This window comes from Ambystoma mexicanum, chromosome 3q (assembly GCF_040938575.1).
Source record: "Ambystoma mexicanum isolate Mex_15411 chromosome 3q, UKY_AmexF1_1, whole genome shotgun sequence".
Taxonomy (NCBI): Eukaryota; Metazoa; Chordata; class Amphibia; order Caudata; family Ambystomatidae; genus Ambystoma; species Ambystoma mexicanum.
Window position 1 is genome coordinate 352,749,833 of NC_090926.1, and position 19,845 is coordinate 352,769,677.

Consider the following 19,845-nt stretch of genomic DNA (forward strand, 5'->3'; position numbering starts at 1 on the left):
TGGGACGATCTAGTGGGCGTTTCGCCAACACTTGTACAGTCTTCACTGGTGGACAAGAGAGAACCTGTCAAAGGGGAAACCCTTTTATGATCCCGAGGTACATGCTGTAGTCACACAGACTCATCCCTGTCAGGGTGGGGAGCACACCTTCTTCACCACACAGCTCAGGGTCTCTGGTCTCACACAGTGACCAAGAATCATATCAACCTGCTGGAGCTTCTGGCAGTATTCAGAGCGCTTCAAGCGTTCGAGCCCACCTGTTGAACCTGTCGGTGCAGATCTTGACAGACAGCACAACAGCATTGTTTTACCTTAACAAGCAGGGAGGGACTCGTTCGCCAAATCTGTCCAAGCTTGCCCAGAAAACTTGGATATGGGCACTCGGACAGAACATCTGCCTGTCATCTCAACATGTTCCAGGGGATCTCAATTCACTAGCGGACGCTTTGAGCAGAGATCCCCTCCCAACAGAACATGAATGGTGTCTACACATAGAAGTCGTAGAAGACATCTTCTCACAGTGGGGTTTCCCCACTACAGACCTATTTGCCACAAGCGAAAACAGGCAATGCCCAGGATTCGCCTCCAGGTTCCCTCAGCCAGACTCCAAGGGGAACGCCCTGTGGATGAACTAGTCAGGGATGTTTGCGTACATCCTCTCATGAGGAAGGTGGTCAACAAGATGCACAGGGAATCGATGACGCTCATCCTAATTGCTCCCATGTGGGCGAGGCAACCGTGGTTCCCACACTTGCGCAGACTAGCGGTGTGCGAACCCATCAGACTCCCATGCTGGTACAACCTACTGTCCCAACACCAAGGTCAAACAGTGCATCCTCAACCCAGCTCAATGAACTTGGCAGCATGGCTCCTGAGGTCATAGAGTTTGGACATCTCGATTTACCTCAGAGATGTATGGACATCCTAAAAGAATCTAGGAAGCCAAACACGAGGCACTGCTATTTTGACAAATGGAAAAGATTTGTTATCTGGTGCCAGAATAAACAAATCAACCCTGTTGATTGCACTCCTTCCACTATTGTCACCTACATGCTCCACCTGCTGGACGCAGCGTTGGTATTTAACTCACTGAAAGTACACCTGGCGGCACTGTCAGCATACACCACCTCCCATAACAAGGTGTCGTGGTGGAAAATACCAGTGGTTAAAGCCTTCATGGAAGGGGTAAAGAGACTCCACCCTCCAATTTCTAACCGACCACCAGGATGGGACCTTAATGTGGTGCTTGCTAAACTCATGGCCCCCCCCCCCCTTTGAGCCCATGCATAAAAGCAGTCTCAAACACCTGACATATAAAACTGCCTTCTTAGTAGCCATTACATCCATAAGAAGGGTCAGTGAAATGTAGGCTCTGTCAGTGCAGGATCCTTTCTTTACTGTTCATAAAGATAAACTGGTTTTACGAACACACCGTAGGTTTTCACCAAAGTTTATTTCTAAATTCCACGTTAACCAGTCCATTGAGCTTCCGGCTTTCTTCCAAGAACCCCAAAGCTCTGCTGAGGTGAAACTACACACCCTAGATGTGCGTAGGGCGGTCCTATACTATGTAGACAAGACTAGGACGCTAAGGAAAACAGACCAACTGTTTGTCTCCATAGCTACAGGCAGAGAGGAAGATCGTGTCTCTAAAGGTGCCATCTCTAAGTGGATTATAAATTGTATCCAGCTGTGTTACTCCCTTTCTGAAAAGACTCTGCCTTTCACGCCAAGAGCCCACTCTACAAGAGGCATTGGGGCCACTCTGGCTTTCATTGCAAATGTACCCCTTGACACCATTTGCAAAGCAGCTACATGGAGCTCTATTCACACTTTTACTCAGCACTACTGCATTGACACTCATTCCAAGACAGATACTCAAGTGGGACAAGCGGTTCTAAGACATTTATTTGCTCATGACCCTTCTCACCTCCCACCTCCTCCTCCTTCTAACACTGCTCGCTAATCTATGCACAGCATGTGATCTAAGCAGATTCCACAAGCTTCAGAAGGGATACATTACTCACCGTAATCATATTTCTGATGCTTGTATCTGCATAGATTCACATGCGACCCACCCTTCCTCCCCTCTGAGAGAAGGCGCATGGATGCTTGTAGTCTTATCTTTCTATCTATCTGCTTGGATAATCTGTACTCGCGCTACTCCTCATGCTACCTCATGTCAGAAAAGATACAATCTGAGGGTCCTAGACGCGTGAGGGATCATGGGTACAGTGGACGTCACACTAGGGATAGTATTACTGGGACGCCCTGTGTCGACGCCCATTTTCGAGTTTCGAAAAACAAACTGTAATACTCCACAGCTTCCACTAGATGTCGGCCTATGCACAGCATGTGAATCTAAGCAGATGCAAGCATCAGAAATACGATTACGGTGAGTAATGTATCCCATATGAGTAGCTTTCAACCCCGGGGTATAGTCCACCTTGGAGTTCGAGTAACATCCGATGCACAATGCTAGCTTTGCTCCTGTTTATCGGGTGTAACTTTACACCCCTTGATGGAATATATCCCCTTAGTTGATGGCTACTGATCTAATATTCTATATATTGTACCACAGGACTATTGGCATGTAGAGGGACCAAACAGTGTGCCAGTGTGGACACCTAATGTATTGCTGACAAATGTCTCGTGTGACTGATTATGTACCCCAGCCCAACTAGCCCTGCAGTGGCACTGGTCTGAAGGCTAGGCCTTTGATCCACTCACCCAGCCCAAGCTTTGCAGGCCTTAAGTGCCTGTTGGAGCAATGCATGTTTCACCCCGAATAGACTGTACCACAGATGGATGATTCTTTGAGTTGTGGTGGGTGGGAGACTATATCCAAGGTGGGCCGTACCTCATGCTTTTTTGTTAACTCTGCTTTTAGATGCCAATGAAGGAGACAACGTGGGATCAACTGCCTTGAACTCTGTAGCACTGAGTGACCTGCTGTCCCCTGCGGATTTCGAATGCTCGCTGTGTGTGAGGTGAGGTGGGAAGGGATCAAGTACTGGTGGTTAAGGTCCAGACCAAGAAGAATGACTCCTGCCTTTCAGGGAAGAAAAGAAAGGCAATAAGCACGGGAGAGGGGCTGGTGAGGGCCCATATGGTGTGTCTGGGGCATCACTGCTTGCTAGAAGATTTCATGAAGCCATAAGTAGTATCTTGGGAGATGTCTTGATCAAATCTTAGATTCAGGAAGTGTCTTTGGAAACAATGGGGTTCTCTGTAGCATGAAAATATTAGACTATTGTGCATAATCCTGCCATCGAGTGGTTGGTCTGGACTACTACTATGAAGTTTGGAAAAGCAAACATCTTGTAGTCATTGATTCAAAGGACCTTTCTTTACCCACACCCTCTCTGATTGGTGCAGCTGCATAATGTCCTCAGAATCGTTGCAATCTTCCTATTTTCCTTTTTCTTATTTTTTCTTCTTAGTTTGATTTTCCCTGATTCTTATGTTTCATGACAATTCTTTCTTCATCTGGTCTAGACCACATTGGGAACAAAGAGGCAGGCAGCATGGTAGAGTAGCATAGCCCAGATGAACCGTTTCTCTTCAGTGTCTGATATTTCTTTGTTGGAGTTCCAAACGTGTGATGATCAAATATGAAAATTGAGAACTACCCTGTGGTCCGTAATCTGGGACCTTCTTGACAGGAAGATGACCAACCCTACGAGATTTCCAGTTCATGAGCATAGCATTGTGGATGCAGGATGCATCGTGGAAACAGGCTGGTCTCGGGGCAGCGGGGAAGAGTAGCAACAGAGTGCCGTTGCTTAAATGGGGCCGTTGCCTCATGTTGGGATGCTGCTGGACCTCTTATCAACCCGGCAAGATGCAGACCTACAGGGGACGGGGCAAAGAATGTAATTAGACCAAATGACTAATATTAAGGTGCTGCTCAAGCATAGAAAGACTACATTGGGAAGACAATGAAAAGGAAGCAAGGAAATGGGTCTTCTAAAAGACCACAATAGAGAAGGATAGAAGAAGGCAAGGGAGCAGGCCCACCCCTTTATGGAACTAGCGGCACAAAGTGGGAGAGAGCCATGGTAATTGAAGGACTGTCTCTGAGACACAGGAAAGTGGAGGATAAGGCTTGGACGTCCTGGGCTAAATGGGCAGGCTGATCCACATTTCTGTGACTGGGTGAGTGTTACGGGAGCCGGTCAGGAATAAGTGGGCCAGGCACTAACCTGGTTGGATTGATTACAAATGGTGAACATGGCACAACATCCATCCCTGTGATTGTGATTTGAGCCAGGAAGCGGCTGGACGATATATGCATGCGACTGAATTTGCGTTGAGAACCAAATTTACATGGAGAATTCCAATCCCTTGGTCGTATAGGTGTTTCCCCAGCTCCGCTTCCCGCCTCAGGGAGAAAAACTGGAATCCTGGGGAAGGCACTTCAGACTGGAATGCGGTCTCTTTCCATGAGGAGTATAGATTTGCCTTACTAGGGACCCGGTCACTTCATTGTTTATCCCATTTTGACACTGTTAGCTCCAGATAAAATCATCTAAAGCCCTAGACCATGTAGGCAATTACCTCAAACTAACTGTGAATAAACTATTGCACTTTTTGTGTCCTGCTTTGTTGGTCTACATACAAAATATGGGCCTGGGAGAGGGTGGGCTCAAGCAGGCCTTGACCACATCCGAGAACCCTACAGTGCTTGTAGCCCACTATAGAGGATGGAAATGGGGCCTAGAATTCCTATAGTAAAAGGTATTTCGGGAGGGGAAATGGGAGAAAGTGCACCCGATAAATATTTGTGCTGCATTGCAGTGCGAGTAGGCCAAGGGTCAAATCTTTACAGGCCCAACCTTAAAACCACATGAGTGTTGGGGCTCAGAGTCCATGTGCCCATCTTCTGCATGCCCTTCACTGGTAACCTATTGCTGAATATCAAAGAGGAGGAGGCCTACAGTTCACTGGTAACCCGTTACTCCTCCTGACCGAGGTTGTACTGCTCCTAAGGATCAGTACCACAGACGTTATCTTGGACCTACCCAGTAGACCATGATCCACTGCAGGGCACTGGGAAGGCAGGGCTTCTTTGCTTTGGTTAGGAAGCAGAGTAGGCGTTGAACGGTTCAAGAGCATGCCTAGTGATGCCCCTCCCTCTGACCAGAGCAACTGGAGTGGGGGACCATTGCACATTTTTTCAACACAAGTGTGGTAATCTGTACAGATAGATGAGTGCAAGAAACAGTGAGTGTGAAGGAGGAGGCTGGGTAGGCCCGATTTTATAAAAAATAATAATAATAACGCTGAACTCATCATTTCAGAAAAAACACCCCAGTTTTTTTTCACCTACAAGAGCAGAGTTCGTGTGTGCTTTCAACTTGTTTTGTGCTTTAGAAAAAGTCAAGTTAGACCAATGCAAGCATCTTCCTTCATAGTGGGCCTCGACAGGCACAGGGAAAGTGACTGATCTCAGTACAGGTTTTCTTCAGAACTCTTTTTCAGAACAAGGTTCTGCAGCTTTAGGCTGTTATTTAGGCAAAAAGCCCCGAGCATGCAGCCATTACCGCATAAGGTGATGACCCTGGGGCCCATAGTTACAGGCCTGAGCATAGCTGGGTGGGTTGGGCAGCTTTGCTGTGTTGTCTCCGTGGAACACTTGTGACATGCTGCCAGCGATGTATTGCAGCCTAACCGAGAGAGGACTTCTCTCCAGACAACTGTATAATCGGGCCTCACCGCTGGGCCAGAAAGTGCACCATTTTCATCCAAGCAATGAACGTAGAAGAAAATAACCGAGCAGATCCAGTAAACTTACCATTCACCTTTGCGATACAAGAGCACTTCAACATGCTAAGAGTTTTTCTTCCAGTTAACCACATCATTTTGAGGGAATGTTGTTCTCTTACGCTTCGACTTAGCTTTGATCATGCTTTCCACTAATTCTGGTGATGGCTCTGGTAATATTTTAGATGCAAGATTCCACTGTGGCAATCAAGCTCCTGCATGAATCAACGATCACCAACTACCAGTCTCAACATTCATGAAAGTTCAAACTCAATTTGGGCATTGTCTAGACTCAAGGTACAACATGCCAACATTTCGATGCTGCCACAGGGCTCCCCTCCTACATGGTAGTATTATGTACAGCTGTGAATTTGACAGTCTCTCTGCAAAACCTGTAACTGGTCGCTAGTGGTTGCATACCCCATCCAGTGATGGTCATTGGAAGGAGACGGACCTCCTCTCCCCAGACTCTTCTTCACCTTTGCTCGGTTTGTCTGGTAGGCACTTTGTGAATGGGATTTGGTGGTGACCAATAAGAGCTAAGGATGCTTCTACCAAAGCAGGCCTTTGAATTGACTAGGATATTGTGTGGCTGGCTTTAATCCAAGTCTTTAGAGGGGGCTCCAGGGGGTGTTCATTGGACCAGTACCCTCTGACAGCCAACCTGGGTGTTTACCACCAACAGCTCTTAGTGTGTGCATTGCAGCGTACCGGGTAAAGGTTAGTTGTTAATATTGCTGTGCTTCCCCCGCATACTGGCGTGCATATCCCATAGTTCTGTGTTGTTTAATATTGTGGGCTGCTAGTGCCTCCTCGTGTGCAATTGTCCGATTGTCGTTTTTTTGCTTTCTTAGGTGTCCTAGGATCGCTGCTCTTTTGGGGGAATTTTTAGCCAGTTTCTTTGTCGTCCATTTATTTCTTTTTATCTTCTTTGCTAGGATGTTTTTTGAGCCGGTTACCACACCATGCGGTCACAGTTTCTGCAAAGAGTGCCTGGAACGATGCCTGGACCACAGGCCCTGCTGCCCTCTATGCAAGCAAAGCCTGAGAGAGGTGAGAAGCTGCCTTGGCCTCAGAGTGGCCTGAAGGAGCGGCACATTTGTGTGGGATGGGGTGGCGTGGACACCTATTCGCTTGACCATTGATTCAGATTTGGGGACTGATAATCAGGGGAATTGTACTATGTATGGAATTGAGGCGTCTCACTGGTTTGCAAATTGAGACTTTTCCCGACTTACTGCTTGAGTGATGCGTGTGGGATACGTTTTTGAGAAGAGTTGTGAGAAATGGTTTATTTCAAAGTACACAGGGCCACTAGATAAGTTTAAATCTATCAGCTGTACTGTGCACTAAGTCACTAAAGGGGCCCACATAGGCCCCTTTGGGCATTGCCCTTCTGCCTTATGCGTGAGTCCGAGACTGGCTCCTGAAGATTCAGCGCTAGGCATCTGAAATATTATGCGGCAATTAGAAATGTACACCGTTTAAGGGTTCGGAATTGTCCAGACCTGGGAACTATTTAGTTCCTGCCTCTTACCCTAGAAAATAATTGTTTGACAAAGTTGGCTAGAACAAGTTTTGCTCCCCAGGCCAAGTAGTGCAATACACACATACTTACGTGACGTTAACTCTGTGTGTTTGGGCATATGCATGAAGGTCTATTAGGACACCTGGACAAGTTGTATAACCAAACTTGATATGTTCTTCTACTTTCTCTGCCAACATATGTAAGATTATACTTTGAAATTGCACTTCTCAAGGTGTTTAGACAATCCGGATTGTTCCCAAGTATGTTTTAGCGGCTGTGCAAAGTTTGGAAGAATGTGCCTTCTGGGTGTACCCTTTGTGAAATGATGTCCTAATCCTTGCAGACACACATTGTTTGACAAATAAAAATGGCAAATCAAATGCACATGGCACTGTTTCCGTAGGCTATCTCGCTGTGACACTTTGAACCATGGGATGCCCTCCATAAACTGCCCTTTAATGTCACTGCATGGTGTACGGGGGAGCTACGGTCAGTAAATGTGCACTCCCACTTACAGATGGGGGTAAGCGCCATGACTAAGGCCAGCTGGGACAAACCTGGGCTGTAACCTGACCCTGCTTTCGGGTTGGAACTTGCCCAAAGCAGGGGTCGGCCATGAGCTCCACTGGCTATCCGCCTGTTGCAGAATTATTTAAAAGAAGAAAAACACATTCTGATGTGACGACTGCAGTCACTGCACGTAAGAAGCACAGCTGCCTGACTTCCTGTCCTACCCTACGTCACTCACTGATTGGCTGTGGCAGGACTGGAGCACTTTGGTTGGTTCCTGGTATGGTGCTGAACATACTGGGAAGTGAATTTGAAACCTTTTTGCTGCTTCACAACACTACTGTGGCTCTGCTCCCTTCCTCTCCCTGTGAGCCGCCTTTTCTCATAGGCCCCTCGCACGCCAGCACCACCCCCACTTTGTCTTCTCCAGTTGCCCTCCCTGCGGTATCCAAAAACACTGCTGCTGTGTTCTCTCCTGCAACCTTCTCTCTCTCTCCATTATCCCACACTGCTTTCTCTTCTAAGCCCCCCTTCCCTGTAACAAAAGAAAATCACCAGAGCTACCCTATTAATTCCCTTCCGCTGTTGTCACTTTCTCTTAATTCAACCCTATCCAAAAACAAAGGCAAATTGCTCTACGCCTGCCACTTCCAACACCACCATCCCCTTTTCTCCCCCAGCCCTAACATCCAGCACAATACCAGTAGGCATGCAAACTCTGGGAATGGCCACCGTTTCTCATGGCAGTTTTCCGGGCTGGACCAGTGTTTGACCGACTTGGATCCCGACCCTGGGGGTGGACAAGCGCGAGAGGATCACCTGAGTGGAAGGTCACAAGGGATTGGGAGTAGCATGCCCAAGGGTGAGAGATGGTACTCCTCCAGTCCCAGTTATACCCCAACCCACTCTCCCTCAGCCTTAATGGAGTACTTTCAATCTCACTCCATCTCCTCCTCCCCATTGCCAACAAATACTGAGCCGAAGAGGAGGCAACTAAGAGCAGTAAAGATTACCCATAGAAACAACATGGCGAAAGTAAGGGAAACGGGCTATAGCAGGAGCTTAAACTTTCCCACTGATAGTCTGGCAGGGTCGGGCATTTACTAATTATCACTCACACCTGACTCCACTTGACTGTTTTCACAACCTTGAGGAGTTTCAAAAGGAACTGTTATATCTCTTTTGTGGTGTTTGGAACTTGAACACGTTGAAACGTGGGGAGGGGAACTTCAAGTAACACAAAGACATTGAAGGTATTTGGGAGTATTATAAGGGCTTTGTGGAGAATATTGTATGTACAGCCCTGTTTTGGTTGAACTCATTTTTGTGAAACTTAACCATCCTACACCTGGTGAGAAGACCACCTGAAACCAAACTTGGTTTCCTATTTACTGTTGAACTACTAACTTTTTCTTTTAAGAGAATTCCTAGCACATTTTGTCAGAGTGAGGCCAAGCATAGGTTTAGACATTGATAGATTTTTACTTTGGACTTTAAGACTTCGACGGCCCTTAGAAACATCAATTATGGGAACCATCCCTTTAAAGCTAGGGGAGAGTTAGGCATTACACCAACCCAGGAGTAGGGGGTAGAACTAAAGAGGCTACGCTCCATGCTTTTTCACTCGCCAAAAAAGCAAGTGTAGCAATGGTTGTGTTGACTAGAGTGGGCCTGAGGGTCAATATATTTTCTTAAAAGGAAAGTTCAAAAACCCAAAATAACAGTTGGTTTGATGTACTGTTCTAACCCCGGACAGATACCCTTTTGGAATTCCCTTATGGCCAAACGGAAACTATTCCCAGAAGGCCCTTTACTGATAGGAGGTGAATTTAATATGGTACTCGACCCTGTGCGAGATAGGAAAACACTTAAGGACCCCGCTATCAGGGTAAGGGGAATCGTGGAGATTTGGAGGGATTATTGATGGCCTTGGATTAACTGACTCCTTGTTGACAGTTGAAACAGGGGACCCACCTGTTACATATTACTCGCATGTGCATTTTGGCGGATGGAGGGATTAAGAACCATGTCGAGGACACACCTAAAGACTCAATACCTTGTTCAGACCACAACATTGTCCTGGTCAGGATGGGAAATTGGGCTGGAGGCACCAGAAGGTGTAGATGGTTGTGCAATGATTCTCTGCACCCGAGAAAGGATCTGCCCCAGAGATTGTTGACTAATATAAAATAATGTCACCTGGAACGATAATGGAGAAGTGAGCCTCCCCATGGAATGGGAGGCGTTTAAAGCAGTTGTAAGGGCAGAACTCATTAGGTACACACAAAAAATGAGAATGTCAAAGGGAAGAAAAGAACCTTAGAAGTAAAATAGAAGCCATACAACCTAGAGGGGCTACAAACAAATACTAACTCCCCGAATAGCCAAACTGCTCCGTAGATACAAATCCCAACTCGGTACAAGACACAGAGCGGAAAAATTACTGTTCCTGAAACAGAACTATAACGAGAAGGGTGATAAAGCGGACACATTTTTGGGCCGGAAGAGAAGAATCTAAATCTAAAATGGTGGAAGCGGTCTACTCAGATCAGGGTACCTTAATGTATGATGCTGACGATATTGAGGGAAGCTTTTCGCCTGTATTTTAAACATATAAACACCTTGGAATATGCAGGGGACATTACACACATTTCCCATTACCTTGAGCAGTTAAAAACCCTGGTATTTACCAGAGAGACAGTGGATTCCTTGGATTCTCTCATCACCAATGATGAGGTAATCTGTTATGTAAAGGGAATGAAATCGGGGACCACCCATGGGATGACAGATTTTCAGACCGTTTTTATAAAATGTATGGATCCACCCTAGCCCTCCAATTTGTCAAAATGTTTAATGCAGTTCTATCAGGAGGGGACGAACCAGACCCGATGCTAGGTGCCATAATCGTTGTGATTCATAAGAACGGGAAAGACCAAAAGTCCTGCTCATCTTTCAGACCTATTTCTCTACTTAACGCAGATGTTAAAATTTTAGGGCAACACTCCCTCAAGCCTATTACCCAATATGTTTGGTCTCTAGTCCATGGTGACCAAGTAGGTTTATTGGAGGCAGACAAGTTCCGGATAACATTAGGAAAATATTTGATTGGATTCATTACACAAGGGAACAAAATGTAGAGGCGGGATTGGTCACAATGGACTCGGAAAAAGCCTTTGATAGGGTAGAATGGCAATATATGGCGAGAGTGATGGAAAGGTTTGACCCAGATCAAAAAACTTCTGTAAATGGGTTGCAGCATTATACAGAGCCCCAACGTCTAGAGTCCAGGTTAATGGAGAACTAACCTCGTAATTTCCTCTATCCAGGGGGATTAGGCAGGGATGTCCCCTCTCATAATTGCATAATGCTGGAACCCCTCCGCATTGCTATTAGAGAAAATCTGGGAATTAGAGGCCCACAATGTGGGGAGGTAGAATCTAAATTCTCGCTATTTGCAGATCACTTACTGGGTTTCCTGGGTCACATTTAGACCTCTCTACCAGAACTGCTGGCGGAGTTGGATCAGTTTGGCAATTGTTGCGGGGTTGGAAACACTAAACTATGCAAAGATATATTTAAGTGATCCTCACGTCAGTAGTAGCGCCTGGTGGATTTAATGATGGGGGGGTGGTTGTAAATATTTACCATGTAGAGCATAGAGAGGGAGCCTGAAATATCCAAGGGGATTACAGTTAGAGTATGGATGGGGCATGAGAGTAGTTAAGGGTTCAGGTAAGCACACATTGAAAACTTTTAATAATGCAAGGAAGGCAGAATGTATACCAATACTGCACCACCTCAAACACCACTCAGAGAACATGTTTTGAATAATGGGATAAAATTGTGCATAATCCAGCACACTTTTGGAGAAAAATTGGGTAAAAATCCAGACAGTTTGCAATCAGGTTTGTAGAGTAACTCATGAAAAAGTCCAAAAGATGCAAAACAGCAGACAGGAGCATTTACCAACACATGATGCTTTTTTGCACAATGTTTGGCAGCATAAATGCATTATCGTGCTGGCTGTACCCATACATGTCAATGCTGGCTGCACCAATATGTCAGTATTCCCATATACCAACATACTCCTAGTATCATTACTGCCATTATGCACAAAGCAAACGTAAGAAAGCATGTCCAGGCTGGCTCTGCCAATATAGGCCAGTTTCCTCACGTAAGAGCAGTCCTTTTGGCTTTGCAATGATACAATAAGAAAGCATGTCCAAACTGGCATCAGCAATGGTGCAGCACTTATGTTTGCTTTAGATTGCCGGTAGGATAGCTCAGGCGCAACGCGCTTGGGAGCTGGACAATGCATAGCAACAGGTTTGAATGCTGGTCTTACGCTTAGAAACGGTCCCTGGTATTAAGCACGTTATTAAAAAAAATATATTATTATAATTGACCATAGATGCCCAGTAAAAAAGTCATGCCACAGTAAGAAATGACTAGACTGGCTTCATCAAAATGCCAGTGTAGCCACATAAACCTGCTTGCTTAATTGTAGATGGGCAGTAAAAAAATCCCACGCGCTCTCCCTCTCGTGCCAAAATCAGTGCACCGGCCCAGCAAACGCAAGCGTACACACAGTAACAAATTTAATAGTTTATTCACATGGTCACACATACACTTTCTCATTTACATGCATACCCATACATCATACACTCACTCATTACACACGCATACATACACACATTAAAAGTTTAAAAATACATAATCTTTCCTTCTGTCTCGGATGCTGCTGCTCTTTACTGCCAGCACCTCACTGAAAGCCCTCCAGCACGACTAGGAACAAGGAAGCAAAGAGCTCTTCCTGGTTACTGCACATGCCCACAGCAGCTGCAGTGCCCCTAACTCTACACCCCAGGCCATCTGAATTTACGGGGAGGTGCAAAGAGTGCCCTCTATGCACACTCAGAGGTGCCGTTCCCCAGTGGGCCATGCAAGTCTGGGGAGCAAATCAACCCCAGCCATGCATGGTCCATTGGACATGCATGCTGGGGAACACAGATACTGTCAAAGGAAAACTGACAGTTTAAGTCGTGGCTTTTCGATAATGGGCAAGGGGTTTGGCGGCTCTGCTCCCCCTCACCTATTATGAACGAGCCATCTCCGCACTTCAGTAGTCCTTACTAACAGAAGTGTAGAAACCCACTACATTGTAAGGCACCAAAAACATACCTAAATAAATCAGCGGGGTAACTTATTTGAAATTAAAAGAGTAATTCAAGAAAGCCCAGGTCCAGTATTGCTTCAGGATCAATGAGGGTCATTCCGAGTTCAGAGGTAACCACGCCGCTATTTGCGGCATGGCGGCCTCCGAACTCGTCCAAACTCCGGCCTGGTGAATGGAGTAATTACCGGTCCATTCCGAGGTCGGAGGGACCGGTAATTCCCCATTCACCAGGGCCATTCCCCATTCCCAGTTGAGCCCCCATAGGGCTCAATGGGAAGGGGGAAGGCGGCAATAACGGTACCGTAAATTACGGTACCGTTATTGACCCCGGAATCCCTTTGCGGGTCCCGTCCTTAACGCCTGCTAAAAGCAGGCGATAAGGAAGGACCCGCAAAGAGAACTCATAGTCGGGCGGTAATGGTTTATCGGCACCGGTCTCGTTACCAGTGACCGTTAACCCTTAACGCCCTACTCGGAATGAGGCCCAACGTGTCCAAGTACAATGCAAGGCAATTGTTTCATAGCTTTCATTAAATCCTTTGCCTAACGGCACCAGGTTAACCAAAGCTGAACATGGCAGCTTTGTATCATTCTCTTTTCAGAGCTAGTTTGCTATACATTTTTATCAAGAATTCCAGTGACTCATTGTTCTAATTTCGAGTATGTTGGAGACCTAGTTCTGACTTGTTATGCTTTTTCTTAGCCTAACTGTTTTTCTTAGCCCAACTGTGAACCATGTATCTTTAGAGGGAACTCTGAGACTGATTCTTTTGGTCTTTTGTTCCATTTTTCTCTTCCCCCTTAGCCTTCCCTGGAATATAACTCTTCCTCCAAAGTTACTTGGTTTTACTCTCTATTTCCATATTTTTTTAAATTGCAATAATCTATTTGTATTCATTTGTATGCATTTTATTTTCTTCTAAATCTTTTTATTGCTTTTTACATCAAATTATACAGCATATTCTCCCCCCTCCCCTGGCTGTCGGAGGGAGTCCACAACATTTGACTACTGAATGGTCACCAAGGATTCACAAAATTTCCAACATTCTGATTTTGTGGGGACACCATTGCAGCATATAGTCGCTTTGTAAGTATTACAAAACCAAGCCCCAGTCCTGTCGAAAGGCTTCATGATCCCCTTGTAGCGTTTATCTGACCCATTCCATTGGCACCACATCCCATACCTTTCAAAGCCACTCCTGACACGTGGGGGTCCTGTTTCCATCTTTGAGCTATTGCCAACCATGCTGCTCTTATCAGGGTCATAATGCACTGCTTCTGGGAATTAGCATATACCCCGTGACTTCGGGTCACACATGCTGCACGTCAACACCCTCTTTTCTATTTGCTCTACCCCTTGAAACAAACCCTGCATCTGCTTTTTCACCTCTTCCCAAAAGGGTTACAACACCGGGCAATCCCACCAAATGTGCCCCAGTCCAGCACTGCACTACGGGCAATCCCACCAAATGTGCCCCAGTCCAGCACTGCACTACATCCCCTCCAGAAATTCTCTGATACTGATGGATACATAGCATGTAACTTAGCCGGTGTGCAGTGCCGTTGATGTAGGACTTTTATCCACATTTGCCTCATCTGAATGGAGCGTGTTAGTTTCCCCCCATTTTTTTAATGTAGTTCCAGTGTACTTTCTTTTACTGTTCATTAAGAAATCTGTACAGAGTGGACACCAAACTCCTTGATCCTAAATGGGTCATAACCTATTCCTCGAAAGGAGTCAGCTGTCTTTTGGCAGCCGTTCTAATCGGTCAACCAATGCTTCAGTTGCTTATATTGAAACCTATCTTTTTCTCCTATCCCCAGATTCTGAGTGCACTCCTCAAATGTGCGAAGTGTCTGGCCTTGGTACATATCCTGTATTTTTTGACATCCAGAGTATTTCCACTTCTTAAATGCCCCTCTTACCATTCCCGGTGGGAAATCTGGGTTCTCAAACAATGGGGAAAAAAGCAGGGTTAACTGTGAGTGCCCCCCGCTTAACTGCTGAGTCACACACCTCCACACCCATTTCAATTATTTCACGATTCGAACATTAGGATGTCTGTTTTTTATTTAGCTATAAGAGCCCAGATCAAGATGAACCTGCCACTGCCCTTTCCTGCCTGGCCTAGATTTTCTGTGCACTGTCTGCAAACCACTCTCGCACCACCCTTGGCTGGGCTGCCTCAAATTATCTATAAAAATGGGGAATCCCAAACCTCCTTGCTGCAGTCAAGGTAGACATTGCCACCCTCTGTGGTTTATTCCGCCCTATAAAGGTTGTCAATGTTTTAGTAAGTGAGCGAAAAAAGACATTCGAAATTCTAACGGGCAGCGCCTGAAAATAGTACAGTAATCTCAGGAGCACTAACATTTTTATTGTAGTCATTCTTCCCAGCCAGGATATATTTAATGGGTTCCATTTTATGAGGTCATTTTTAATCTTGTCCAGCAGCTAAGGGTAGCTTGCACCATATACCCTCCCCAAAGTTTTGGTGCGGGTCATTCCCAAATATAAAATTCCCTTGTCCGCAATCCTCATTTGCGTTCGGGTGCTCAACTTTGTTATTGTAACAGGGTTAACAGACAGGTTCAACATTTCTGACTTCTGTCTATTTATTTTTAGCCCAGAAACTGATGCAAACCTTTCCAGTTCTTTCAACAACGCCGACAGTGACATTTCCGGGTGCGATAGTGCTACCAGTATGTCATCAGCGAATGCTATCACCTTGCAGTGTTCTCCCTCCATGGCTATCCCTTTTACCTGGTCAGTTCCCCGGATCTTGGCTAGCACGGGGTCTAAATATATGGCATATAACATGGGAGATAAAGAACAACCTTGTTTTGTGCCCCGCCCTATATTCACCTTGTTTGTGAGAATCCCATTAACTGCTATCCAAATTGTAGGGGAGTTAGTTTGCCCTAACCATATGAATATATTTCTCCCTGAACCCCATAGCCTCCATTGTGCTGAATAAAAAGGACTATTCGACTCTATCAAATGCCTTTTCAGCATCTAATGACGCCAGTATTGCTGAATTTTGGGCCTTGGAGGATCGGTCACTCGATAGAAAAAATTCTATCGAGTGACCGATCCTCCAAGTGTTGTTGTTCGTTTGCCTCTGAGATATAAAATCCGCCTATCCTATAAGCTTCTGCAACAGATCTGTCATTCTGTTCTCTAGGATCTTTGTGTAAGATTTGGCATCTAAATTAATCTGGGCTATTGGCCTATATGCGCCCGGACATGTGGGTTCTTTGCACGGCTTAATTAGCACTATAATCTTGGCTTTGTTCATTGTCTGTGTTATATGTCCCTTTTTCTTAAATTTCTTAAACTTGTAAGCCTAGGGGCTAGTAACTCTCGATACTTTTTATAGAAGCCTTCTGTATACCCACTTGGCCCGGGAGTCTTGTTTTTTTGGAAGGGATCTGATCGCTTCTGTCCCCTCCTCTTTTGTTCTTTCTACCCGCTCTCACCCCCACGTTTCATAATTGTCCTAGAATGGGCTTTACCCCACAACTGTTTCACCAAAAGCTTATCCGCCCTAATATGGTACCATTGCTTGGTATACAATAATGCTTTCTTTATCCGTTTTGTGCGGAGAACCTCTAGTTGACCCTGGATATGCCCAGTTGTTCTCCCCAATTTTGCATTCGGCCCTTGGTTATTTCTTCTTGAGCCTCCTTTAGTTTCTCCTCTAACTCCTCCCATTTTAGTCTTGTTGTGTCCTAGCTACCTTAATTGCTATAAACTGGCCCCTCTGTACTGCCTTAAATGTGTTCCATATCTCAGGTGTAGAATCTGGGGTTTTGTTTTCTGCAAAATACTGTTCTATCTTTTCCGTGATTACCTCAACTTGTACCTGGTTACGCAACAATTCTGTTGGGAATTTCCATTTCCACAAACCCGAAGCCTCCTCTCGCCTCCCGGGAATGCCCCAATGTGATTTTCATTGACAACAGAGCGTGATCCGACAGTGATAACGATCCCACACCAACTTTTTTTAACTTTTCGCACCAGGCCTGCAATGGCCCACATATAATCTATCCTAGAGAGAGATGAGTAAACATGTGAAAAGGAAAAGTAATGAAGCCCTGTGGCTGACCTTCTACAGCATGCCATACACCTTGAAGGGCCATTGTCGTAATTTATTTCTTAAGGGCTTTGGACGGGGCCATGGTATGTTGTGTGGATTTGGTGCTCCTATCTATTTTCGGTTCCCATGCCATATTAACATTCCCTGCCAAGATGATGTCCTCTTTAGCAAATTCTTCCAGTCCAGAGCACCCCCCCTAACAAACCATCTTGCCCTGAGTTTGGGGCATATATGGAGGCCAGCGTAATGATATGAGATTCCAACATGATATTCATAAATGGAGATCTCCCCTCCTAATCCACCCGGGTCTTAAGTAAGACCCTGCCGCTCCAACCTATCGTGTAATGCTTTCAGGACTCCGGACTTCTCTCCCCAGAGTTCACCTGGTTCAACTGAGAAACCCCCCTAATCTTCAATTTGCCTTAATCGGTTTTGCATATATGCGTTTCTTGATACATTATAATATCCGGTTTCTCGTCTCACAACCACCCTTCTAGTTTTTCTCTTGACTAGGGTATTGAGTCCTCTTACATTAAACGATATTATTTTAAAGGATTTCCCCTTTGTTGTGATCACTGGGTTTCCCCTCTGCCCCTTAATCATACAGCTCTTTCTCTCTGACCCCTAATCACTCCACCCCCAACTCCCTCAACCAACTTATAAAACCCACAACTTTAACCCCATCCCCCCTCAACCTCCTCTCTGGAGGAATGCATAGGTTCCTAGGATCGCCCGGATGCATCGTCCACCGTGCCTGGCCCTCAATATTACCCAGAGAAACATTGTGGGGGATATTAAACCCCACGTCGGATTTCAAACTCCATCTCCCCTTCCTGGCCCACCGGCCCGTGTGCTTCATGTTAACGTGTTTAAGTTTTACCCCAACTCTTGGGGTTCACATGATGCCGGCTTTCCTCTTTCAAGAGTCCCCTCTGCCATGTAGTCCAGCTGCACAGGTCCGCCTCTGCTTTAAAGGCTTGCTTCCCACTTTACCTTTTTGTCAAAACTGTTTTCCACTCCCATGGTTTCTTATTCCCTCTTTCTCTTCTTGCTGTACTCCCGATGGTCTGCACCTTCTTCCTGTATGTTCAAAATCTGTTCCCCTTCCTCACAAGTCATATTCCTGTGTTGAAGACCCTCCCACGAAAAGAGCAGGCCAAAGGGGAATGTCCATTTTATATCGGATATGTTTGTGTCAAGAATTTCACTACCGTGCCCATCAGCCTCCGTTTTTGAAGTGTAGTTTGTGCAAGGTCTTGGTATAGCTGGACTTCCTCTCAGTTGATTCGCACCTTACCTGCTGTCCTAGCCTTCTTCATGATCTGTTCCTTCTGGCCATACGATTTTACTGCCACCAAGGCATCCCTCGGTCGTGAGCTCGGTTCTAATACCATCCGTGGGCCTACACGATGTATGCGGCCCAACGGAACCAGATCTTCAGAACAAATATCTGCAAAGAGCTGCTGGGCCATTCCCTTCAAGTCTTTGTCCTCCTTCGTCTCTGCAAGATTCTTTATCCCTATGTTTGATCGTTGTGAACGGTTCTCCAGGTCCTCACACTGGATCTCTAAGTTATGTGATAGAAAAATAATGAACCCCTGGAACACCTATTTCGTTTGTCTATAGTCATCTATATTTTGGACAACCTTTACCGGTATGTGTCCTGTATTCAAGCTTGGCCACATCAATTTTCAGCTCCTTCAAAGATTGTTTAATTTCCTCTTTCAAGGTTTTAAACTGTGTTTTTGAAAGGAGCCCATTCACTGGTCCTGAAATTCCTTGAACCAGCTCTGCATGTCTTCTTTACGTAGTGCCATCGGTACCATGTCATTTCATCATGGGATGTTTTTTGCATATTTTTTTACCGTGGATTATTTTATGAAAACAGATTTTTTTTTTTTGGAGGGGTTCCCCCAATCTCCCCATCCCTTTTTAATTTTTGATATATTCCCGAACACCCACACCCAATTTATATATTTTTCTAACCCCCCCAAAAAAATAGGATCCGTTTTTTTTCGACCAAGAATTTGCAGTAAAAAACCCCACGATGAAAGGACATCGTACCGTGCCATCACCCCTTCTTCTGATTCCCGGCGTCGCTGGACTTTGCATAATCCCCCTGCTTCTCGACTGCAAAGATGACTCGGAGCTCCACAGCTGTTTTTATGCTCCCCTCTTGTCTCGTCTGGGGGGTCTTCTGAGCGGTCACCGCTACCTTCTCCCTCGTTTTGGATATAAGAATGCTTCAAGGTGCTCCCTTGCTTGCAGCAAAATCCAAATGTCAGTTATTCTTTGTTGGTACTGGTAGCCGTCTCAGTGGTTTATCCCGACTTTTCTTCTCTAGCCGCCCTAGTACAATGTTCTGGGGGCTACCTCAATGTTGTCTCCCCTCTGCCCTCCTTGGTCCTCAATCTCCTGGAGGACCTGTTTATTTTGGTGGTATAGTTGAGCGTTTCGGGGGGGCGGACCTGCCCCTCTGACTATTCCAAGCTTTGAGCCCCTCTGACACCTCCTGCACCCTTGGTGTCCTCTTAGGGATTGCAGGCCTCTCCTAGCTTCCCTCTGGACCATACCTCCACTGGCTCCCAAGTGTTTCCTGGGGAGATATGTTCTGCAGCTCCTCCTCCGCCTCTCCTCCAAGCTTCCAGACTCACTGGGCTGCTTCACAGGACTGGCTCATCTCCAGTTACTTCTCCGCTTCACAACTCCAACAAACTTCATAAGAAACACATCATTTATACTAAAAACTCGTCATCACTGACGTG

At 45.8% G+C, this 19,845-nt stretch overlaps 1 protein-coding gene across 4 annotated transcripts in view; it reads left to right on the forward strand.

Annotated features, from left to right (window-relative positions):
• LONRF1 (LON peptidase N-terminal domain and ring finger 1) overlaps positions 1 to 19,845 on the forward strand; it is a 272,719-nt gene that overhangs the window by 170,408 nt on the left and 82,466 nt on the right. For all 4 annotated transcript variants that reach the window (XM_069653983.1, XM_069653982.1, XM_069653984.1 and 1 more), the window contains exons 6-7: positions 2,891 to 2,990; positions 6,705 to 6,819. In XM_069653983.1, the coding sequence (XP_069510084.1) occupies positions 2,891 to 2,990; positions 6,705 to 6,819 (215 nt within the window). The remainder of the gene's footprint in view (positions 1 to 2,890; positions 2,991 to 6,704; positions 6,820 to 19,845) is intronic.